At 38.6% G+C, this 26321-nt stretch overlaps 1 protein-coding gene across 4 annotated transcripts in view; it reads right to left on the bottom strand.

Annotated features, from left to right (window-relative positions):
- ACSL3 (acyl-CoA synthetase long chain family member 3) overlaps positions 1–26321 on the bottom strand; it is a 50410-nt gene that overhangs the window by 7943 nt on the left and 16146 nt on the right. For 3 of the 4 annotated variants that reach the window (XR_014616411.1, XM_084212050.1, XM_084212052.1), the window contains exons 3-14: positions 22374–22795; positions 15873–16050; positions 11965–12074; positions 10614–10752; positions 8668–8818; positions 7927–8050; positions 7694–7765; positions 7057–7196; positions 6190–6362; positions 5331–5405; positions 4509–4700; positions 3606–3720 (exon numbers count right to left, since the gene is read on the bottom strand). Coding sequence is in view for 3 of the 4 variants with exons in the window: in XM_084212050.1 (XP_084068176.1) it covers positions 3606–3720; positions 4509–4700; positions 5331–5405; positions 6190–6362; positions 7057–7196; positions 7694–7765; positions 7927–8050; positions 8668–8818; positions 10614–10752; positions 11965–12074; positions 15873–16050; positions 22374–22724 (1820 nt within the window). In the remaining variant the exon portion in view is untranslated. The remainder of the gene's footprint in view (positions 1–3605; positions 3721–4508; positions 4701–5330; positions 5406–6189; positions 6363–7056; positions 7197–7693; positions 7766–7926; positions 8051–8667; positions 8819–10613; positions 10753–11964; positions 12075–15872; positions 16051–22373; positions 22796–26321) is intronic. The other variant, XM_084212051.1, reaches the window with a different exon arrangement.

Below are 26321 nucleotides of genomic sequence, written 5' to 3'. Positions count from 1 at the left end.
CTCACAGTTGTCAGATGTCCCTCTCTTTTCCACAGAAGCTATTTATTCATTCACAGATTTTTCTTGTCACCTTTTTAGTTTTGCTTCCTTTCTTAGGTTCATTTAGACATATCAGCAGTGCCCTTTCCTCCTAATTCATCACAGGTCTCTGCCCAGACATTGCCATTTTCTTCATGGACTCCTTTCATGAGGTTTCTCTCTTCAGATGGGCCACATGTGGAACTCAGACCCTTAATACTTGTTAGAGCAAGGAGATCATGGTGCATTTTGTAGGCAATACATCTGATTATGCCTTTTACCTTCTAATAACAGCATGGCAATTGTGGACTCATGTCAGCTCCTACAGAATTGCTACCAGCTGGTGGTTCTCACTCTGAACTTCTGCAGTCTTTTTAGCTGTAAGTATAATTTACAACTCCTCTCTTTCAACTTACTGCTATTTTCAAGCAAACCCCCACCTAGCCAAACTTGCTCTGAATTCTCATCCTATCCTCCACTGTGGCTTTGGCTCCCTCCCATCTTAACTATCTACAGAATTATTAAATCTTCTCAAGTCTCACCAGAGACAGATCATTAATACAAACTATGGAAACTTAGCCTGAGCATGCAGATTACTGGACTATATCCTTTAAGGTCTTCAAGATAATTTTAAGATACTACCTCTAAATATGCTTTTGGTTACTGCACATTACAATTTTCTCCTTTCTTACTGGCAGGAATCATAATGAGCATCTGACAGGAGCTGAGAAGACTGCACCAGAATCCATTATAAACACAGACTTCCCTGGCAGCATCATCACAAGCTTTGCCTGCCAGCACAAAACCATTGTCATTTTTCTCTTCCTGAAAATGTGTTAAAGGATGATTTCAGATTAGCCTCACTGTCACTACTGCCTGCATCTCACCTTCTGCCTTTGCCTCTGCCCCATTTCCCCATACACACTCAGGCTGCACTCTGCACTGAACCCGAGTAAACTTTGTTCCCTGCTGTGTATGCATTGTGTGTGAAGGCACCTGGGACACAAAGGACTCTGGCACTTTCATCCCTGGTTCCTGTAGTCTTTTGACACGCTCAAGATCATGTCCAGCAATATCACCAGTGTCTCCAGGGATAAACAGCACACAGAAGTAATCAGTTGGCTGGGTAAACATCAAACTTTCTAAAATTCAGCCCCTTCAGTAGAAGTGTACTTGTTCTGGACAAACAGATTCATCCAACTGGTTTTTTTCTTGGAAAGAACACCTTGCAGCTCTCAGTTCCTGGTACATGTAGGTTTTCATTCTGTGCCACAAAGTTAAATCTTCATTTGTTGCAGTTCAAAGCCAAAGCACTGTTTTGTCTTGAGAGGTATGCTGAAGGTAAATCTTCCCTCTCGAGCAGGCACTGCCCTGTCGCTGCTCCTGATGCTGCTCCTTTGTATTTGGCACCTTTGTCTTGGAAGTGATTTTCAGTGGAAATTTTCAGACTTTGGTCCTCCAGACCTCCTTAGTCATCTCTTCCATGATGAAAGATTTTGCCAAAATGTCAGTCCTACACTAGGGAGCCTCATTCCCTTGCTGTGCTTACAATTCTACCCACGTATGGCTCTCAGACCTGTGGTCAGAAACATATTTAATGGCACTACACACAGATATCACTGTTTCTATGCTGTAAAGTCTGCTCCTTACCTCCTTGAGATTACTGAGGACTTCCTCAGGTTTTTTGTTATGTTTACTCATTCCTCAGGTAACTGAGCTACTTATTTTCCTGACGTGATGCTTGAAACCCACTTAATGTGTCTTGTGAAATGCTGATAAAGCAGTAGGAGTCTCCCCTTACAGAGCTCTAATCACCATTCCTTTCAGCAAATGTTTTTTATTCCTTATCTCATTTATTTTGTCTGAAGTCAATATACCTTTTGACGTAGCAATATCATGCAAACAACTCTGATTCCCTACTACCACGTTCAGAGGAACTTTGCACCCTAAAATCTAAGGTCAAATCAGATATTAAACCCATTTGTAAAAGTCTGCCCTCCTTGTCGTTTTTCATGTGGGAGACAGAACAGCTACAAATAAAGGACTCCTCCTGCATATGAGATCAGCCAGGCAAAGTATAAGGAGAGACAGGATCCAAGAAAGGTTACAGGCACTGTTACCAAACCTCTCTGAGCTCCCACTGCTGAGGTGAGCACATGCCCACAATGAAATGTGCATATGGACAATCATTCAGGGACTCTATTACACGGCTACTCAGGCCACATTACACACATAACAGTATTAAGAAAGTGCAGCACCAACAGAAAAACCAATCTGGAATGTCTTGTTTGTCCTTGGTCTGGACTCTTGTTTGTAAATTACCCCTAAAAATTGCTCATAGGTTTTCCTGGTTTTAAGTGATAGACAAGACATGGCCTATTAGAGTCAAGTGTCTGGCTGGCAAGTGCATTTTAGCTTCAAACATTATGTTGACCTGGCAAAATTAACACAAGAATTTGGTAACGTGAGTCCAATAGCAAACTGCAACCCTGGAAGAGAAGAAATCACACGTAGGAAGCTCTTTCTCCACAGATGACAGAGGGTGCTTGGAACAGCTGCAGCTTCAGGCTGTCAAAGCCAGCAAATGTGAGACTCACACAGTGAGCCCAAACCACAAATAAAGCTTAAAAGAACGCAAATTTCCTCAGCAGTGGCTGGCCCAATGCATGCCAGCCTACTGATCCAAAACTGTCCAAACTGCAATTACAGAATGACTACACAAACTCCCCCAAAATTAGAGAACCAGGTGGACAAACCAGAAGTTGTTTCATTTATTACCACTGAGCAATTCTCTGGTATGCTTATCCTGGCTTCTTTCAAAGTAAAGTGGGGCTTTTTTTGGACATTAATGGGAGTCAGAATATTTCTGATCATTCAGAAGCTCCAAAATAACTTTCCAAACATCAGTGTAAAATGTCAAGAGGAAGCAAAGACCACCTGAAGTATATTTATGTGTAAGAGCTAAGAAACTCTAGAAATAGAAATTTAAGACATGTTTGAGCCCTTATCACCTCATTTATTAGTACACATATAAAGCAAATAGAAATGAGATTGGATTGTCATTCACTGTGTGTTTGCACAGTGTTTAGATTGTGGTTTTTCTCAAACTTCAAGGTGGTGCACTGCAGGGATAAAGAAAAGTAACTTTAATTCACAAGCCAGCTACTGGGCCATTGGTAGCTTTTCCCCTCAGCTTCCTCTGAAGTACCAAAGTACTTCCTCTGAAAGACAAATGACAACTAAACACAGCAAAGAACAAGGTGTCCTAGGGCTTCTAAAGGTAACAATCTCCAAGAGCTTGAGTGATGCCTGCAATTAATGCAACAGAGCTCAGCTGCTTTTCAGACTGGGAAAGGGAGAATGTAAGACTCATCATGGGTGTTACCCAATAAATGATGACAACAAATGAGAAAGGAAAAATAAAAATGGATTTCAGACCTTTTAGTTTTGATAGAGAGTTATTCCATTGTACTATAAGTAAAATCCTTTTTTTAACTGATTAAAAAAATTCTACAAATTGAATGGCAAAAAATTTTGCTTCAAAAGGACAAAGAACAGAGCAGTAACAAAGTACAAGCTGCTCTTACCTGCTTGCATATGCACAAATATTATCCACCAGTGGGAGATTCTTCAGAGCTGCTTCTACTTTGCCAAGAGAAACATATTCTCCTGCCTGCAGCTTCACAAGATCCTTTTTGCGATCTATCGAGGAAGAAAGGAATTAAGTGTTAATTACAGAATAAAAAACTCTGAGACATTGATTTTACATTTTTCTGAAATGCTTATTTAAATACCCAAACTGACTCATGTTTAATGAACGTACCAGAAACCTTTAATGTTTCTAGAATGCATTTTATCAGTCTGTCTGATCCAACAAAATGAGGGATATTACAGTTCCATGCATTTTCTGCCTTCAGAACAGCATTTCCTATATGACAGCACCATCATGTGCATGGAAGACAAATAGGACGATGCAAAAGCCACTGTTAGCCAGGAGCACACATTTTGTGCTGTCTGGCCCAGACCCCTAAGGCAGGATATGCACCATTTGGTGGCATTATGTTACCTATTTCAAGCTAAATCCATATTTAAAGAGCAACTATTCACCTTTTACTTGAAAAACAACAATAGGAACCAAAAATCACGCCTAAATTACTTGAGGTTACTGAACACAACCGTGCAAAATTATACAATATAAGGCAGCCTATCTACCCAGTTAGCTTGGACTCGACTCCCTAATTACTACCCAGTCTCACTAACTTAGAGACTCAATGTTAAGACTGCTTCAAAGTGAACCAAAAATCAGCTTCTAAAACACACAAACAAGTTTATATTAACATAACAGGACTTCCCTGGGATACATGGGAATGCTTTAGATGGCATGACAAGATACGGAGAATTTTTCTCATTACTGTATTTCACAGCCCTGAAAAAAACGTGTTTATATGAATATCTATACATATATATGTTACCTGCATTTATTAACTCACCAATAATTTTTAGACATCCATCATGATGAAACTCTCCAATGTCTCCAGTATGGAGCCACCTCTGCCCATTCTCATCAACAGTGAAATCTTTTTTGGTTCGTGCTTCATTTTTGTAGTAGCCCACAGTCACATTCTGCCCTCCAATAAGGATCTCACCTCTAGGATATGGTTTATCAGTGTTGTAATATCCACCTAGAAGGATGGGGAGTTTTATTAAGTTTATGAGAATGAAAACATATTTCAAAGGAAAAATTTGTGTCATCCTTCTGGCAGCAGTAAGTAATGTGCTTTACCAGTTTTACACAGGCTCAAATAAAACCAAATAATTTTGCCTCATAGTTTAGAGAAGAAAAAATCCATAAGGTTTTGCATTCATGCAAAACACACTTAAGTATTATGTACTTCTACTCTACAGTACATAAAAGCCTACAGTGAAAGGAAATATCTAAATGCATTTCAAAATTTATTATATGTATTTTTATAAGGTATCCATTAAGCTTCTATTCTGCATGCCAATTTTTAATGACTTTAATATTATGAAGATAATTTAAAAATAATTTCTTAATGGCAACTAAAGGTACCATGCATACCACCTAGTCACAAAATGCCACTTGCATTGGTAACTTCTGTCTGGATATTTCCCTGTTTTGAAAAGACTGAGAAATTTATTTTACGTTTCTTCAAACTTTTAGAGGCAAAAGTAGCATTTAAAATGCAAACAGCCAAGAAATAGTCTTTAATTACTGCTACTGAGGAAAGCCCAATAGAAAAACACAGTTCTTACAAACACTTTACAATTAAATCATAAGCAGGAATTCTCACCTTCTTCCCAGTTCATTAACTTGATTTCACAACAGACCAAAGGTGCTCCCACTCTTCCTGTAGTGTAGTCCCAAACTAGAATTTAAATAAGTGAATTTTCAGAAAAACAAAAAACCAAAGATGGCTAGAAAAAAAAAATCTTTTGTTGCCACGCATCCTCAGTGAAAATTAACTGCTATTTATTTCTGAACTTTAATTTACAGAACCAGACCTCTAAGAAAACTGAATAGACTTATCAAGAGAACACAGATAAAATTCTTATCCCACTAGGAGAGTAGATGGCTGTATTAACAGATACCCTCAGTATCTAAAAACCAACTGAAACCATTAGGTTCTGTTATATGAAATTGAAATCTGGTGCAGTAAGATTTTAATTCCTGACACCTCAATATACTCAACAAAATTTGAAAAAAAATTACTCAGTTCATGCGGTAAATACACCAACACCGAGATCCCATTCACACTAGAATGGGCGGCTCTACCACTGATTTTACACATGGGTCACCTGCTTTAGCACAATGCCTCCAAATCAGCACTGCCACTGTTTGACCCACCTTTGGGAACACCTGATTGCAGGATTCCCTGATGACATTCGGTGGCACCAGCAAAGGAGCAGGAGGGCAGGGCTGAGCAGCACGGGGCTGAGCAGCACAGGGCTGAGCGCCCAAGGGACACGGTGCCACCCACCCTGGGTGATGGTGCCAGCCCCAAGGGATGCTGTGCCACCCACTCTGGGTGACGGTGCCAGCCCCAAGAGCCACAGTGCCACCCACCTTGGGTGACGGTGCCAGCCCCGAGGGACACAGTGCCACCCACCTTGGGTGATGGTGCCAGCCCCAAGGGACACAGTGCCACCCACCTTCGGTGATGGTGCCAGCCCCGGCGGACTCGGTGAGGCCGTAGCCCTGCCCCACGGGGCAGCAGAAGCAGATGTTCATGAAGCGCTGCGTGGCCGCCGAGAGCGGGGCGCCGCCGCACAGCAGCACGCGGATCTTCCCGCCCAGCAGCATCCGCACCTTGCGGAAGATAAGGCTGAAAGGCAAAAGGACATCTTGGAGCTTCAAAACAAAGCAAGAGAGAACCTAGTTTTGGATCTGAACTGAGTTTCCACGGTCTTAAAATACACTTTAAAGACTTCCAAGGAGCATATTGAAGTTTTCAGAAATCCAGGCACAGATTTCTAAGACTGTTTCCATGTTCTAATTTGAAGATGGGTTTTTGAAGATGTTTGAGAACACAGATTTAATGAGGCAGTATGGTTGCATGATTTTCTCCTAAAAATTCTTTAAGTTGTATAAATTTTGCAAATACATTATCCTCTACTCTCATGGAAACCCAGAGTTAGACTCAATAGTCCTGTGGGTTCTTTCCAGTTTGAGCTATACCATCGTTCCCCTCTGTTAAAATAAGGAGTCTACAGTTTTCTGGAGGAATAAACTTCTCATCTTACCCAAAAATTGTATAAATCAATTACTAAATTCCTGATGAAAATTCAATAAATGTAAATTTTCAATCAGTTTCAAGTTAAAGAACACTCAAATTGTATCAGTAAGTATTCAAATCCATCAAACAAACTCCTGATTTGCTGTTTCAATTTACACTCAAGTACGGATTTGTTCATGTTCAAAGTGTCAATGATGAAATGAAGAAAAGCACAAGAAAACCAAATACTACTCCCATGGTAAGACTGACTTTTTGGTGCCATTACAAAGGAAGTTAACATTACCTGTCACAGAGTGGGGTAGTGTAACCTTTGGAAATCTGTTCCATTTTGTAGTTGTAGGCCAATATAAATAGATTCCTCTGGAAACTGGTCATTTCATTCACTTTATTCATGACATTTTTGTAGATTCGATCCATAATTTCCTAGTTATGTAAAAAGATGAACTTTATCTCAAAGAAACAGAAATCCTGAGTTCAGTACAGCAAAAAGAAAACACAGTCTAGAAATTCAAGGTGACAGACAGCCCCACTCCCAGGCTCCCTCCTCTACCCTTGCTGAGAGACAGCAAGATGCTCATGGAAAGGAGGAAAGCAAAATCTGGGCAAGAGCAGCAGTAAACCCTCAGCTGCCAACTCTCTTTATTCCACTATTTCACTGTAAGAAACTAGAAATGACTAATTAAAATGGGAATTGAATCTCTCTATCTATCTTAATTTTGAAAAAGTTTGATACTCATATCATGATTGTTTATCCCCAACATACAAACAAATACCAAAATTATTATTTTAAGGCAGCTTAATATCAAAGATGCTACCTTTTCTATTTAAATGGTAATGGTATTCATTTTGTTGCTAAAAATTGAATTATAAATTATATTTTAAAAAAGGTTTTAAAAATTACTCATCCTTCAGTTACTTACCGGAACTGCTGCCATTAGAGTTGGCTTAAGTGTAGTAACATCCCCTTTGCTTCCTTTCTTTATTTTAGAAGACTAAAGTGAAGAACAAGTTTACTAGCAGACACATTCAAGATCTTTAACATCAGAAACAAAATTGGTACTATTCTTAAAGAAATATTAAAAACATCTGATATAAGTAATTTTTTATTAATTTTTTTTTTTTTTTACTGTAAGGACTTACACCTACAACATACCTGGTCAGCCAATGTCTGAGGGGAAGAGTAACCGATGCGGCACCCGTGAGACAGACACACAAGCTCAGCACTCAGCTCCAGAACATGGGCAAGGGGCAGGTACCCAATATAAATGTCTTTTTCCCTGCAAAGAATGTATTATAAAATATAGCTTTATGCTGTATCACTAGAGTCCTCAGATGCATCATTAAGCAAATTCATGCAAAGTTTACTGCGGAAATGAGAAAGTAGAAAATGCCTTCGAGCTTGAGAGCATATTTCAAATCATATGGGTTTTGTTTCAAAAGTTGTACACTATACACTGTAGGTTTTAGGCATGAAAAAAGGGTGATGGTTACTCTATTACTCATCTCAGGACAATTAACCATGTGTTATGGTTGCAAAGGCAACTCAGTGGATGAGACTAAAAACTGCACCATACTGAAAGAAGCCACAGAATTTAAACATTAACCAGGGCAAGCACTGCTCAGGAAGGCTTTCAACCACTCTAGTGCAAGGTGGCCTCACAGGTTTTTGCATCCTGGTCTTGCCCACAAACCAAAGAGCAGAGAACAAAGAGTACATGAAGTAGTATCACGTCATTTAGTGCAGTGCTGGAAGATGCTCAGATGTCAGCGCACGGCATGATGTGTCACAGCCATAGCAAAATAAAACAAGTCACATTTTGCACAGTAATTAATCTAAAATTAAATGCAACTACATGACTTCTTCACTTGCTGGTTAGTAACAGTTGGTACCCACCCCAGATTTGGGATCCTCTCAGCCATTCCAGTTATCCCAGCAATTATGTTGCAATGGGAGATCATCACTCCTTTGGGAATTCCTGTGGATCCACTTGTGTACATGATCACTGCAATATCCGAGGGCACGGGCCTGGATGGCTGCTTGTTTCCTGCAAGTTGTTAAAAAATAGGATGTGTGATGTGTGGAGAGCCTCTCAGGCTGGGAGATCTGACACACAGACACATTTCAGCAGGGCTGCAATACAGCACCACGGGACTCCTGCTATTACATTCTGCTTTTGCTTGTAAAAGATTGTGGTCAAGCTTAAGCGCCTCCACAAAGAGTAGGAACTTTGCACTGGCTGAGCAATACTTCAACTGATTGTCCTTATCCACCACAACAGTCTTCCCATTATTTTTTCCCCTACTCCTGCAGTGGGGAGAAAAACAGGCAGAGCTTTGGCTTGTCCAAAGCACCACTGAGCATCCCTGCCCTGGGAAGGCTCACTGCCCTGCTCCCACCCCTCTGTGCCTCACGTGCTCCCTGGCAGGGAACAGCACACTGCCTCATGTGCAACACCTGCAGCAAAGCACTGCTGAGACAACCTGAGGGCCCCCCTCCATGAATATTTAAAAGAAGTTCAACAGCTTTAATTGGATTTAAGTGCTTTTTAAATACTTGTGCTGAGAGCAAGAAAACACAAAAACTACTGTGCTTACTCAGAGGAACCTGCATCACACACAGTGCATGAGGCACAGTGCACACACTGAATGAGAAGCATGAAAGCAATATTTAATAATTTTCCACTCACTGAATCCTGCCTATCCTGAACAAGGAACAACACAGAGGAAAAGAAACATAAGCAATAGCTCATCTACTTAATATTAATTGGACATGCTCGACCATAAACAATTCATGATAGCATTTCACAGTTTATGAATGGTTAACTTGACAAAGATAATGTTCCTTTATTGTAGTGCAGAGTATGTGATATTTTAAAGACTGAAGAAAGATTAAATACCTTTTTACATAGCACATAGACTAAAAAATTTCAGGGAGCTAATGGATTACTGCCAAAATTTTTCTGCTGGTGTTGTATTAAGTTGTTTAGTACTACATGAAACTGGTATATCAAATAGGGAAATGCACCTTCCAAAGAAGTTGAGAGGTCATGATGTTTGGAGCAAATCTGCCATTCCCTGAACATCAAAATCAGATGGACTGACCACCCCCCACTCCTAAAATACAATCCTGAGCCTGCAGTAGTTAAGAGATTCTGAAAACACAAAGGATAAGAACAAAAGAACGCAATTACTGAATATACTGAAATCTTAAAATATTAGGATGGGCAGCTCTTCAGAGCCAAGAATAAAAATTTCTTAAGATTACAATTAAAATAAGTACTAAAATTCTGAATTGGAGTTCTAAAAATACTACACAGACCAGAAACAGATTTAAATGTATTTACATAGATTGATGCTTTCAGAAATGGAATAAGTGACCAAGTTCTATCAGATTCAAATGACTATTTTACATTTTACTATCTGTGAATTTTACAAAACTCAATGGTAACAAATTACTGATTTCTTTTGTTATAAAATACACAATGATTTTTCTTCTGTGCCCTGAATAACCTTGTTTTAATACATCTGATCATAAGAATGCTTTTTAAGTTTCTATCCTGAATTAACTGCTTATCCTAAAAACTACTCTTCAACCTGTGACATTTGATTGTGGAGTCAGTTTTTACTCTGTTGAAAAACAAAAAACAAACTTACATCCCAAAATCCAACCACCCAGAACAAAAATAAAACAACAACAAAAAAATCACACGGATTTTATTTGAAGGAAAAGGAGATAAGAAAAGGTTAAATCTGCAGAATTTTGAAATCTGCAGTTTCTTCAAGTTTACTCAGCAGAGTCAAACTAGGGCACCAAGAGAGATGGTCTGAAGAAGAACCTACCAGTGCCTGCCTTGGCCCCCATGGCTTGCACAGATGCCATGGTGTGAACAATGACCCCCTTGGGGAACTCTGACCACGTTGTGGGTTTGCCATCCACTGTAATTATGTGTCGCAGAAGTGGAACTTGAGAAACAATTTCCTGTGAAAATAAAAATAGGTTCAGAAATTAAAAATTTGTTTTATGCCAGGAAGTAAGAAAAACCCCAAAATCAAGAACAAAAAGCTCCATGCTATCTGCTGTATACTTTTTAAAAGCACTAACATAAAACATCTCAGAATTTTAAGGAATAAACCTACCAAGCTCAAATAACTGCAAAGCTTACCAATTTTAAGTCCAAAAACCTCTCCAAACATTTACTGATTTGTATTTTATTTCATGAAAACCCCACAAATAAGACTGCAGTGATTTGTAGACATAATTGACCTTCCCTTCCCATAGAACACAGAGAAAAACTGGTGATACTGAGCTCACAATAATTCTTAGGCTGCTCCTTGGTTATTATGCTATTTAAAATAAGCAACAGCTAGCAAAAATATTGAAAATTACTAGTTAAGCATTTCAAGCAAAACATGAGTTCAAAGACATTTATCAGTGCTCTCATGGAAGAAGAGATCATCACCTACAGCAGAGCAAATACATTCTCTCACTGCAAGTTGAAATAAATATGCATGGCATAGAAACTGTCATTGTAGTAACTTCTTTTTAAAGTTTGGAAAATTCTCATTCAAATCTGCACAGCAGCACCGTTTTTCATTAAAACAATTTCCTTAGCTGAAAGGTCCAGTTTCCCCAAAACACACAATGATGAAACTCATACAGATTAGTTGTTCCACTTGGGTATTCCATCAGGGTCAGTAAGTCAAAAAAGTTCTTTGAATGTGCTAATGTTTAGTGAGCTTTTTCTCCCCCTGCATGGAAAAACAGCTCTAACTCTTTAAACACCCATCTTTAGACATAAAAACCATCCTCTGCTGGGAAAACATCTGATAATAAGCCAGGAGCATGATCACAGTTAGCTCTTTATACATTTTTCTCTTCTTCCCATTGTTACATTTATAGGCACTAAATCCACCCAGAAACCACGGCAGTTTCTTGTAAAGGTGTTTTTCCAGGCAGCACTCCAGCTCTGCAATACTGCAAATTGCTCATTCTCCAGTCACTGAGCAGTCTAAAACCCACTAAAAGCAAACTACCACTTTCTGTACATGAACAGAGATACATAAATCTACTTCCAGAAGTGCCTGCCTTACGCAAAGGCAATAAATCATTGCTCTGTGCAATGGAAGCAGACCATTTAACAATGGTGAGCAGACACACTGCAAAGAGATAGCCAAGGAACAGCTTTCTGACCTTCAGTTTTGTTTGCATCAGCTCTTTACTGGTAATGATGGTGGTCACCTCTGTTTCATTCAGCCCATGAACTATAGCAGGGCCTCCCAGCGTGGCGTACAGAGTAACAACTGAAACACAAAACAGGGCAAATGGTCAGTCCCTGGGCTACAGCTTCAAGTGTCCTTTACTAAAAAGAACTGAGATTAATCTATTCCAACTTAGGCAACACAGTAAAAATATTTGTCAATTCAAAGATGGGAAAGTTTTGTATTTAAAAAGCCTCTTAACATCTGAATTTAAATACAGTGTGATCTTCAGTTACTCCCAGAAGACAGAATGAACACCCATTCTCTATGTGACTGTTTACGCTTTTCCAAGGCCTAATTAGAGGTCCCAAAACCACATCACCTTATGAAATTCTCCTGGATCTACTCTCATACTGTCACTGCTTTTACCATTTGAAAAGTAGGCAACCCTTCTCAGTTTAATCACTGGGTTACATTCCTCTTGCACACAGGAAAGAAACGGCTTTCATCCATGTGACTTCTCCTTCTAGAATTCACATCCTCTGCTACTAACCTTTTACAATTGACTGCTAATAAATTACTACAGCATGGCAATATGTGTCATCAGCAGAGAATTCTCACACTCAGGAATAAATCTGTGACTAGCTTGTTCTGCCATCTATTTAAAATAATGTAATAAAGGTTCAATCATCACAGTCATTAGACCTTGAACTGACATCATGAGAATCATACAGTACAGCAAGAAAGCAAACATTTAGAAAATTGACTGTAAGAAAAATTCTTTCCTGTTTGTAAGGTCAGCTCATTAGTGAGAGTGTTACACAATGATTTCATATTAACACCTTTAAAAAAATATTTAATTTCCTAGCATTTTTAATGGAATTGAATGACAAGAGACCAAAAGAGACTAGATAAGAAAAAGGCAGCTAAAAATTGAAGAGAAGTATTGCTCAAAAAAAAAAAAAATTCTATTTTCCAAGCAGAACACTAAACAGGGACATCTCATAAAAGCTCTGAGATCAATCAGCACAATCCATAACTATAATATTCTCGCTGGGAGTTTTGTCATATCAGGTATCTGAATATCTTCTGCATTTTAGTCTGTATATAGCTGAATATTTAAAGAACATAATTATGAAAATAAAACAACTCACTGTACATTAGGACTGTAATCACTGCAGCAAAGATTAAAAATTAAATTAAATATAGTTCTGTTGTATTCTAAGATTTTTATTTTAATATTTTAAATCCAAGGAGTTACTAACCCAAAACAACTCAAAAGCAGTCTTCTTACACAGAAAAGTAAATAGTTGACCTCTACTTATTTTTTTCTTGTTAAAACAGCCCATCATAGTTCAGAACTGTTGCAGGGCAAATGCACATGCACTGTGTTTTCTTTAATTTGGTGGGAGCAAAGTCCAGAAGAGTGCCTCTCCTCGTTCCCACGAGCTCTCTCTCCTTACAGCAGTGACCCCTGTTATATAAACATGTAGCAGAAATTCAGCTGCCCCGAGCCAACAAGCAGAACCGAGCTGACAACACCGCCCAGAAGGCAGAGCATCATCTCGGGAATAACCACGGGGTACTTAATTACTCATCTGCAAATAAGTACATTAAGACACTCAGAGCTATATAACAGAGCCAAAGGGAGAGAGAGACCATTTATACGATGGTGCACTGATGTCATGGAGAGAGCAAAACTGAGCAATGACTCATCTCTGAAATTCTCCCTGCTCCACACTGGCACCTTAAACTTTTTCAAGCAAATCCAAAAGTTTTGATAGTATTTTTCTCTCCTCATTCTCTTGAAAATGTACTAAAAAGGGATTATTTTGTATTCACCTTTATACATGCAACAGTACAAGTGAGTCTTTGTTACCTGACCAAAGGATTGACCAAAAAAAAATCCCCAACAACACTGAATTTACCAGCTCGTAGGAAAAGACAAAACCTTACCCTAAAGAAACAAATAGAACTTTTACAATTTATTTCAAGGTAACTGGGATGTTAAACAGAGTATTTCAGCACCCATCATACATCAAGAATAAATAGCAAAATGCACCTTTAAAGGCTTCAGCCACAGTGACAAAGCCACTTCTGCTCAAGCATGATTGAAAAATGAAACCTAACCTCTCCTATTCCACCATCTGGCTATGCACTTTGTGTTTGATCGGCCTACTCTGGTGAAGAGCTGTTCACACACATGAAGAGGTACTCAGGAAGAAAATGTGTTTTCATGTTAATACTACTTCTTCTGTCTCTGATCCAGCAATCCCACTCTACCTCCGGCAAATATAAGACTTAGAGAACTTCAGAAAAAGACATTTAAAATCAAGCAAGTATTTCCAACCATAAAATAACTTGTTTGTGCAAGTATTCCATAATAAACATCATCTTCCTCATTCCAGTTCTATAGTGCAACAGGCATTCTCTCCAATACTATGTATGAAGCAGATGAACCTGCTCTGTTGACACCAGCTCTGGGCCCACTCCATCAGACTGAACACATCTCACATTTGGAAAGAATGTCCCAACACCCCCACAGCAGTTGGCTGGTATCAACCCTGCACACTGGAAAATGCTAACATAAGCCATTTAGCAATGCCTTGCCACTATTACTGTTTCAACATCATCTGAATCTCCCAATTTGTCCTGTGAACACTGCACAGCTCTCTCTTCATCTGCCAGCACAAGTCAGCCAAGTTCACAGAAGATGACACAGCTTAGCTGCTGAACACCACGTCAGAGTGTGTGCCGAGGCACGTCGCAGCAAGGGGATTTAAAGCTCTAATCCAGCAAACCCAAAACACACACATACCATTCTGCTCAAAACATCCAGCCCCTAGCTCAGATTTCCCCCCTCAAATTAGAAATCTCCATAGGATTTGTAAATGTGCTTCAGCTCCAAAGGGAAAAAAAATGGTACAAGCCCTTGTATTTTATTCCCAGGACAGCCACCAGGAATCTGACAGATCCCAAAAGTGATAATAGGGAACTGGCACAGAGACATGTAGTTTAAAAGCAGCACAGGCATCTTATCTGAGAATAGTCTGTGCAGTTCTCTGCTCTGGTTGGCAGGCTAGCAGCATTTACTCACTGAAGAACCAACCAAAAACATCACCCATTTAGGTGGGGAGGCACCTGCAAAGATCCCCTGCACACACCATCCATTGCAGCAGAGAGCTCAGAGCCATGGCCAGTCTGGGTTTTATGGCTCCCCAAAGATGAAGATTTTACAACCATATCCTATTGAAAGGGTAAATGTGGCACAGGAGGGAAAAGGCCAAAGCCTGTGAAGAACAAGATGTGTCCCCCTGATAGCATCACAGAACCCAGCCAGGCTGGGCTTAGTTAGGTGAAGGACATGTTAAGGAGTGATGATGAAATAGACATTTAAACAGCCACAGCACACTGAGACCAGCACTCAGTACATTCCTGACCAAGAAAAAAAAGGCCCAACCAAAATCAAAATTGAAGAACTGACAAAATATCCAGATAAAACAAAACTTGCAGGCACAGATGAAGGTTTGACGTCAACTCCTGAAACTGAGTCAATGAATTCATGTGTGATTTTTGTTTGTTTGTTTTCAGAAACTTGGGAATCTGTACTGATTTGAGATGAAAAGAAAATAAACCCCTCACAAATTCATTGAGCAAACTATATTTACCAAAACCATTCTCTCCATCTGCCAACAGATACAGGTTTCTCTAGTCACCAAAGCAAAAGGCTACAAAGTGCACAGTTTCCAACTTATGCAGTATTTATAATTTGAAAACTTTAATGTTCTCTATAAAATCTAGATAAAGTTTTCTTAGTACATAAAGCAAAGCAAGAAAGAGTTTTGTTTTCAGATTGTGAGGCTGAAAGCCATAAAACCTTCAGGGAAGACAGGTACTCACGCTGGTAGTTGCACATGAAGCAGGCCTGGGCTGCAATCATCCACTCAGCTCTGGTCTCACAGAAGATAGCAATGTTAGTCTTTGGCTGCTGACCCAAGACTGCTAAGCCATTTCCAAAATTAACAGCTTTAATGTACACATCTTCATAAGAAAGCCAGGTGTACTTGCCAAGGATGACCTAATAAGAACAATAAAATCAATTCAGAAAATGAAAATCCTTAACACACGTCCCACTACATCTTCACCCATGTGAAGAATCCACGGATGTTTGAGTAACATGTGCTTGAATTGTAACTGCAGTTTACTCAAGATAAAGATGACACTTTTTCTTGCCAAAAGCTACAGGGCCTGTGGAAGTTCCAACATAAATACCACACCACAGTGCAATATCTCCATGCATGTTACCACCTCAGTTTCTATTTTCACAGAAGGGAAAGCACATGTTTCCCACCTTCTTTTGTAGCTTCAGGAGCCCTCTGAAAGACTGTTTAGTTATCTGACTCACATACCTCTACTTTTAAAATAAGTTTGGTTTATAGAAAGCATGAAAAGCACTAGTTAGCACAGTACATTATTTATATGTGCTTACTTGGATATTTAGGCTACAATTCTACACAAATATGACGCTCAGATATTCATCAAAAAATAAAACTTAAAAGGGGGAACTGGAATTCAAAAAGCAGTATATCTCTGGGCCCTCAGTCAGAAGTTATGAAATCCCTGTTTGTTCTGAAAAAAATGTCAAGGAAAGGAGCAGTAATAATTTTGCCTTTTTTTTTACTGTTAAACAAAAGCAGGACAGAAGATAGGGTAGGAAATGACTGGCAAACCTCAGTTCTGAGAAGTCATGTAGAATATATTATGCAATCTCACTTCTCCAGATGGGAAAGCTGGTGAACAGTAAAACTGGATTTGAATTTACAGGTTTCTGTGTGTACTTGCACCTTGCAGTACTATTTCCTTACTGACTGATAGGCTATTTCTTTGAGACTAACCTAGAAATTTTCATATGTAGATATAGTATGAAGATGTTTTATACTGAAAATCTATACTTCAAATTCTTATATCCTACCCATCTATTTATATAAACACACTGACAATTCTGAAAAACAATTTATTAATCAAGTATTTCAGACATGTTCTTTACAAAGCATTAGTAATAAATGCAAGCAAACACTACAAAAACTAGAAAAGCTAGAAATAGAAAAGCTCCTTCATTCTTTTTTCCATATTTCATTCATCAATGGGAACTAAATTTCAAACTCTGGGCTGTCAAATCTAACAATTTTTGACATGTAACTACATTTCTAATGAGTCTGCATTTCCACATCTGCTTCTTTAATAAAACATATTTTAAAATCTCTCTCAAACTCCAACAGAAAAATAAAATTTAGTACGTTTCCTTTGTCAAGACACTTTTCCTAACTGTTTCATAGTTAAAATTAGTTGTAAAAATGCACTGTACCTACTACAGCTTCACTGCATACTGCTCAGTAACCTACTTGCTTAGTAGGACAAACAGGTACACATGCAGCTGCTTGGAATTTCACAAATGTCTTTAAGGGAAAATATCACTTAACAAGCCCAACAAACACCATTTGTCAACAAGAGCAATATACAGCAATTCTACCAGGAAATACAGATTTCTCACACAAATATCTGCTCAGTTTTTCCTGGTTTATTTCCAGAAGCTCTGTTTCAGTGGCAAACAGGCTGTTTCAAAACCCAAAACCTGGAAGTCCCTTTCTGTTTCAACACACCGGGATATTTCTGGTGTGGAAAATTCTCACTGCTTCCAAAAAATATATTGCACCTCTTCCTGTCCATCCAAATTTTGGTAATTTGGAATTTAAATTCCAATTTGGGATTTATTCCCCAAAGGCAGTATTTTTGGCAGACAGGGAAGTTCTTGACAAGCTCATCAGCTGAAAACAATTTATAGCAGTGATTTGGGCAGTACCCTTTCCCTCATTATACTCTGCCTACAGTGCAGCCTCAGGAAAACTGCTCACAAATAATTAGGCCAAGAAATACAAGCAGATTCTTGTTACTGTTTCTGGTAAGCTTGCCAATCCATAAGAGGTTTTAGTAATTTCCACCACTCTCACTGAACTGGGGAACATAAATCTGTAATTGGCCAAAAATTAATCTCTCCAAATAATACTTGTGATTCTGCTTTTTTCCCCTTTTTTTATTCTCTTAAATAATTCATCTTAAGCTTGTTGATATGTACTGAAAGACCACTCATTGGTGCTTTCTTTCCTTAAAAAGGAAAAATCTTTTACAGCACCATTGGCTGTAGCTATTTATATAAAAATACATTTCTGAAGAACACTGAGGTGAGAACAGGTAAGAACTTTTTCAATGCAGCAATTTTGAGTTTTACTTTCCTACTGCTTTCCATATATTCAAATTCCAGTATTCCTTCTCTATTCCATCCCTATGACATTTACATTATACACACAGTGAATAACAGCAATTCAGATATACACATTACTAAGCTGGCTCTAAGTCCCTTTGTCCTGCATTTCCCTAGCAGCTTCCTCTGCAGGACACAGAGCAGGTTACAGTTTATCTCATACTCCTCATGCTGCAGTGTGCCTCCAAACCCATTTCCCTTCTTGGCCCTGCCCTCAGCAGCTTTTGCTAACATTTTCCAATGTATAGGCAAGAAAGACACGGAGCTACTGGAGAGAGTGCAGAGGATGCCCCAAAGCTGGTGAGGGGTCTGGAGCATCTCTCTGTCAAGGGGAGACTGCAGGAGCTGGGCCTGGTTAGTCTGGAGAAGACAAGACTGAGGAGATCTCATTAATGCACACAAATATCTCAAAGGGGTGCCAAGAGCAAGGTGCCAGGCTCCTTTCAAGGGTTCCCAGTGATGGGACAAGGAGCAACAGCCATGAACTAAAACATAAGAAATTCCACTTTAACACGAGGAAGAACTTCTTGACATTGAGGGTGGAGAGCCCTGGAGCAGCTGGCCAGGGAAGGTGTGCAGTCTCCCTCTCTGGAGACATTCCAAACCCACCTGGAACAACCCTGTGCCACCTGCTCTGGGTGCCCTGCCTGGGCAGGGGTAGGACTGGATGACCTCCAGAGGTCCCTTCCAACCCTGACAATGCTGTGATTCTGCTTCTGCTGCCAACAGGTAAGACTGGCATTAGGCACCGTAATCCTTTAAAGATTCACAGATGTTTAACTTAACAACTTTCAGAGCTGACTTCTACTTGATAAATAAGGGAAAGAAGATAACTATCCAAGAGCTGGCAGAAGGGCCCGAGCAGGGAGTTTGAGCAGGGATGGAAGAGCCCCAGGGAGAGCAGGCAGCAGGACCGGCAGCGCTGGGGCTCCCTGGAAGCGCGGCATTCCATGGGAGAGCGCTGCCCTCTGGTGCTGCAGCCTCCAACTGCAGCCTGAGCCACACCGGCACACAAAACACCGGGAACTATCCAGGCTCCACCAGCATTTGGCAATCCAGAGAAGCAGAGACTGAACGCACAGCCAGCATTTCTTTTTTGCCAGGATTTTAGAAACATATTAAAATTGATGGTACAAAGGTGTAATAAAAGGTTCTTAATAAAGCTGCGGGCTCATGTAGAGTCATCAAACTACCTGATCTCAGTTACCTTTGAAGGTCTTCCTAAAAGTACCTTCTAAGGTTTAAAGAACATTGACTATGATCATGGATTAAATACATCTTCCTGTAAAAGCATATTAAAAATAATACAAAGGAGGTAATTTGAAATGCCCACTTTTGGCCTTTTTCACAGGAACACATGGATTGCTGCTGAATATATCTGAAAACCCCCATCCTAACATACCACTTACATAGCAATCTATAGTTTTCAACATGATAAGGTTCTTGGCATGATAAGGTTCTTGACTTCAAGCTTCAGTATCAGCAATAATGAGTAAAGTTCTGAATTTCAAGAATTGCCCATGTGTTTGCTACTGCACCCAAATCTTGCAGGCTTTATAGGTGCATCACCTGCCCCAACAAAGCTGTGTTTTCTTCTCCCCACTATGTCTTATTTATTATGTTCCCAGTAATTCTGTTCTTGGTTACCGACCCTTTTTAAAACCGAGCAAGACAAACAAACAACCCCCAAAACAAACAGGCATGTTCCTCAAAAAATAAAGGAATTAAAGAACACACACAAAGCCAAATCCACACACCAACATAGATCAAAGCAAGCACCTGGTGATATAACCTATAACTACGATGACACAAAATAATGAAGCTCATCTTTTGGGCATTATAAAAGTTTAGCTGTGGTTAAATTAAGTCTCTTTTTCAATTAATTACACCTTAATCTCAGCGGTAGTTTCAACATCATACTGACTTAAACACATGGTTTATAAAATTAATATTAGGTATGCATGATATTGGAGAAAGAAATTGCAGAGTACACTACAGAAGGAAACAGAAGAACTAACCATTTATGAATTACCATGAAATGCAACAAGTGCATAAGCAAGTATTTATATTTTATTCACACCCATGAATTTCTGCTACTTTGGAATCTCCACAGAAACAAATATTTTTTGCAACAATATACTATCACAAAAATTTTTAAAATTACAGGTTATCTGAGATATCATTGTTCTCACAAGAAATTAACGGAATATCTGATCTTAAAGATGTTAAGAAGCTCTAAATAATTTTAGCTGCAAGTGCAAGGACACTTAGTTTTCCCAATAATCAAAAGTTGAATATTTTACCTTCTTTTTGAGATATATATATAAAAATATAAAAAAATATTGCAGATCCTGTAAGGTATAGAAATAACATGCATTATACCTAAGAATTAAACTTCTTGTGCACCTTTCTGAAGGACTGCATCAAACCATAGCAAGCTTTGTGCTAAAGGGAGCCAGGCAACAAAAGGTGCCTGGAATGAAAGAAATCAGAGGAAGAGAAGCCTGACATTTAGAATCAACAAGGTATCTTGTGAAATGTTCTGATTTTCCTCACTTGCTAACACATGCTATGAGGTCTTAAGAAACACTGTATTCCCTAAAAGAAAAAAAAAATAATTAAATGGTCTTGTGTGATAATGCCACAACTTGGAACAAAGTAACAGGAGAGAAAGTACGGCAATTGACCACAATGAACCCTTGTGTAAAGCTTAGACAAAATTACCTAACTTGGGTAATTTCTAAGCCTAAATACTCACAAACAAGTAATTTAAGTGGATCAACGCAAACATCCTTCAGATTTCCAATATTCACGACGCTTTGCTTGCATAATGGAAAAGGCTAAAACTCCTAAGTCCTTAAGTCTTACATTCAAAATCATGATTAAAAAACAGGGCACATGTGTTTTTTATGTAAAAAACAGGGCAGCCAAAATTCTGATCTGTGCTCAGAAGCCATTCTTTATACAACATACACTTTCTGTTTCTTTATAGGGTAATGAGGCAGCAAAGTGTGCATGAAGCAAGAGTACACCAACCACTCATCCCAGCATTTCCTTCATACTGCAAAACTACCTGCACAGCTAAGGGGAAGTTTCACTAACAATAAAGTTTGTATAAAGATTTTAACAGAACTGAACTTTGCCATATATTGTGGTATTAACCAAATTTGATTTTAATCATACTCCTCTATCAGAATTAAAACTAGCAGCATGAAGAGAAATTCTCTCCATCTGCACAGAAACTAATCTTAACTAAAAATTATCTATTGTGGATTTAATAACTTCTAATAGAGAAATGCAGAACTTTAACACACAGAGATACACAAATGTGAACATTCTGCTGCAGTACTCTGCCCTTCTTCAGGCAGAAGTGCATTTTTCAACGTGTCTGAACAAATACAAAGCAGCAAATGACAATACAGTCTTGAACATAATACACTATAAAAAGTCAGTCTCTTGAAACAACAGAGCTGTTGTCAGACACTGAAATCACATCTCCCACACACATCAGGATTACAGATTAGCAGAGTGGTTCACCTTAAAGGAGACTCAAAGAAAAAAAGACTCTTCAATCAAATCTGAGCAATCCTTTTCCAAACAATAAATTCATTTAAGTCCTGAATTCCCTGGACAGAACAGAAAACCCTTAAATCACAACTAAGGCTGCTGGAAAGGCACATCTGAGTACTAGCATCTAGTATTTTTGCATATTTATCTGATGACAGTTCAGAATAACACAAAGGGAGACTTTTTAAAATTCACTTAAAAAAGAAACCTTAAAACCGCTTACATCACCCACTGAATATTAAAAACAAATACCTAAAACACACTTGTGCTTTTTCTTTGACTGAAACCATAAACAGGATATCTATTCAAGAGTGCAAAAATGTTTCGATTTGGCTTAAATGCCAAGTATTGAAAGACTGGGAATTAGATAATTTAATTTCTTTTCATAGCTACTGAATCTAAGCAGAGAAATTTATTTTTTCCCCAGCTTGGCTTTACTGGACTAGAAGAGCTGAGTAAAAAAGTAAACATACTTTGGGAAAAAATTCTTGAAGGCAGACTGCAAAAAGACTTACCTTTTTAAAAACCTTTCCTGATGGCTGGATTTCATCTTCCTCTTTCAGAATTTCACGTGTTCCCAAGAGTTTTTTGTCCTTGTACTTTGTTTTAGCATATTTAAAAACTTTGTCGAGTGTATCGCACCCAGGATATAAAACTGAAGCTAAGCAATGCAGACTGTTCACAGATCTGTATGCACCCCCAGGCTTGTTATTCACAGGTCTGGCTTTAACCTGCTTGGCTTTTGCTATAGCCTGCTTTGATCCTGAAAGGATGTACCATGGAATGTATGTTACAAGGGAGTACACCAGGACTATGAAGTTTATAAACTGTAAAAGAACAGGGTTGATGTTATGCTTCAGCTTCATTTTGGCCGCTCGAGAATGTTACAAGAGACAGTTTGGAAACATGGATCAGCTAGACAGGGGTCCAAAAAGATCTGAAAGAGAAAAAAGAAAAGGTTAGTAATAAACTGTCACTGTTGGCAGAAGGTATTTTTAAACATGATATTACAATCCATATCCCAGGAGGTGTCTTTAGGCAGGAGTTAGAAGTCTGAGCCCCAGACACAAATGAAAGCAGACACTGATACACAGGGTGGAACTGTTCCACTCCCCTTTAGCAGACTGCAGTATAGTGACATGTGCATCACAAGTATTTATCTGAGAGTGTTTTGTGATTATGCAGTTTAAAAGATCCCCTTCAACACCAGAGCACCTCCATGTGCACCTAGACTAGGAATCCCCATGACCCTGACTGTGAATCATCAGCCTCCAAACAAGCCCTGGGAACACAGGCAATGTCACCACTCTGCACACGGGAGCCCCAACCACTAAGGATGCTGAAATGTTTCCCAAGTGTTGGACACACTGGGACAGCCACCTGAGAGAAGGAAAGCTGTGTATATGACAGAACTTCGCTGCTTTATTCCTAGGGACTTCCCATCAGTTCCATGGTTTCAGTATCAGAACCAGTATCCACTGAGCCCACTTGTATCAATAGACACGAGCTAAGTAATATTGGGCAAATACCAGAAAAGAGCTTATAAATATCCCCAAATTCCTAACAACAGCACAATGGAGAGATGTGTAACATTTTCCAGAGTCCTTAATGATGCCAGGATATTCACTTTGTCTTTTTTAAAAGCATAATTTACTATATCTAATGACTACAATGATGATGCAACTTTCTAATGTATTCTACTGTTGAGTCATGAAATTATGCAATTTGTCTAAAAGATTAAAAAGGTAAATCAACAAGAAAACTGAAATCCTTATTGAAATCAGGGATGGTTGCCATAATGGCTAAAGATGAATTTCTGCAGCAGTCCATGAGCCACCAGCTGAAAAACAGTGTTTTGTACATAATAAACTACAAATGCACTTCACTCAGTTAACCTTTCAAACTTATTGATACAACCTATTAAAAGCAGTATCATAAATCAAGCAACTAATAATGATGTATACATAAGCTGCACATCTTTTGACAATTCTAAATTAATTTTTATTCATGAGATGTATTATTCTGTGCTGATGTCTTCCACTCTGACTTCTCCTCCCATAAACTCTCTGAAAACCCAAATGAACAGAAATTTGAGTTGAAAAAAGTAATGTTTAAATCATATAGAATCCTTCAGTAGCAATGGAAAGAAACCGTGCTTCACTAATCCTAGATCTGCAGTCCTTTTGGGAATGGATCAATCCAGCATCCTTCACATCTAGGAAGAGATTCATTCCATCTTTCCCTGAAACATAAAACTTCAAGCAAAAATATTTCATGACACTCTTTTTCCCTAACAAGCTGCTGCAATCTCACTGTTAACACTGCATCATTACAGGCAGTTTGAAGGAACCAAACAACATCAAAGTCTGTTCTGCAGAGCACCCTGAGACACATACTCAAATAAACCACAGGAGCTCTTCACAGTAGGAACTTACTGCAACAAGCAGCCGTGGAGGAAAGACTTAAAATATTTTAAAAATTAAATGGAAGTGCATATATTTTAATTTTCAGATCAAAGGCAAAAAGCAATGACAAATAGAAAACAAACTTAAATAGGCTAAAGGGCAAATTCAGTAATCGCTTGAAGAGACTTATGTTCTTAGGGTGCCACTGAAGGATACTTAATGAAAATAATCATGAGCCAGCCAATCAGCTACTGCAGGCCAGAAAAATTATACTGTTGTTGATAACAGCACAGAACAAGAGGTTTAAAAGCTGAATCCAGAGTTCACACAACAAAGACTTTGCCAATTTTTTAAAAAAAGTTTTATGCTGTACTATTATTTTGCCTGGCACAGTTCAGGAGATGAACAACTTTTTTCTCATTATAAACCTGGAGAACTTCTCTCTGCTTAAAAATAGAAACAGAATTTAACCAAACACTGCTACATATGAAAATTAAAGCAACTCATTTAATACCTTTAGGCAAACTATTCTTCAAAGAAATTCCCTATCTAACACATAGCCAAAGCTGTTCAAATAATATTCTCTCTAGGTTTCAAAACTTTCCTTGGTTAGAGAGGCACTGAACCCTTCCAGAACAGCAGCCTCCCATTTCACTTTGCACTTAGTTATCCCAACAGCTTTATTCTCTCCTCAGAACGAGAGAGGAACCTTTTCCACTATTTCTATGATAACCATGCCAAGGTGCCATGTCAAGTTCCTCTTCTGGCTCATCCTTGCATAATAACCCCCTAGCTGGAAATCTTTGCTTTGAATTGCAAACATAAATTGTGCTTTGCTCACCATTTCATAAAAGGCTGCACTGCAAGAAAGGATCTAAGGAACACTCCAACAGCACAGACTAAAGGGACAGTCTTGGACTGTCCCCTGGCTCAGAAAAGCAAGCATCCTGCTCTAGAACTCTGCTCTGATGTACATCTCTTAAATTGCTGATTATTTCAATTATTCCTTCACCAAAGTGAGGCTATTACCAGTCATCTATTGAAAACAGTTTATTTAAAAAATTAAGACAATTTTTTTCACTCTGTGGTATTTACCGAGCATCTATGCTTGTAACTAATTGTAATTACCATTGTAATTGGACATTGGAAAAGTGCAATGCTTTTTGGAACAAGAAAGAAGAAAACTATATTCCTGTAACTTCATTAGAAGAGTAAGCTCCAGGATCTTTGTAGGATGATGGTTCTAAAGAGAGCTGAGCCATGACACACAGGAGGTTCCTTGGTGGCAATATAAAGTCTCCCCCTCTTTCCTTGTGTAACTGGAGAACAGAAGCTGCATTTTAACTCATCATTTTGTTGATTTGTTTGCTATGTTGTTGAAGAGGAAAATACCAGGTAAGCATGGGAGATGCAGTTTAAAATGCCTTTGCGCCCCACAGATTTCCAACTGCCATTCCCAAAAGAACATCAAAGTCAGCTAAGTGGATCACTGAACATTCAATTAAAAAATCATTTTGATGACAGTGTAGAAGCAAAACTCTACCCTGACTCGAGGCTGGAGTGCTAGATGTAAGGCAATTATGACTTACAGCAAGCAGAACCAATGCAGCTGAATATGACAGTACATTTTCTCTTGGTTTTTTTCCCTTATACAAAAGGTCATTTAACCTCCATTAAGAAAACCACTTTTAATGACAATGTAAAAGAACAACCCTGTTTACATTAAGATACAATGCTTGCTCATGCATTCTTCTCTGTAACAATTATTATTTCAAAATGTATGCTATTTTAAAAACTCAAAATGAAAATACAGTATTAAAAATCAACCTGCAGAACTAATCTAAAAATTATAGTGAAATTTTCAAGATTGTATCAAATCTGAAAGGCCTAAAGGGAAGGAATATTTGCTGCTTAATATTCTGCCTTTAAAAAAAAAAAGTAGTACCCAACAAAAACAAAACTTTGAAAGGTTTAGTGAAACGCTATACATGATTTTAACATGTAATTGAAGTGCAATATGTTGTACTTTTAAATTTTGGAAGTAGATGACTGCTTCTG

The sequence above is a fragment of the Fringilla coelebs genome (genome assembly GCF_963513975.1).
Source record: "Fringilla coelebs genome assembly, chromosome: 10".
NCBI lineage: Eukaryota > Metazoa > Chordata > Aves > Passeriformes > Fringillidae > Fringilla > Fringilla coelebs.
This window is presented reverse-complemented; position numbering and strand designations above follow the sequence as displayed.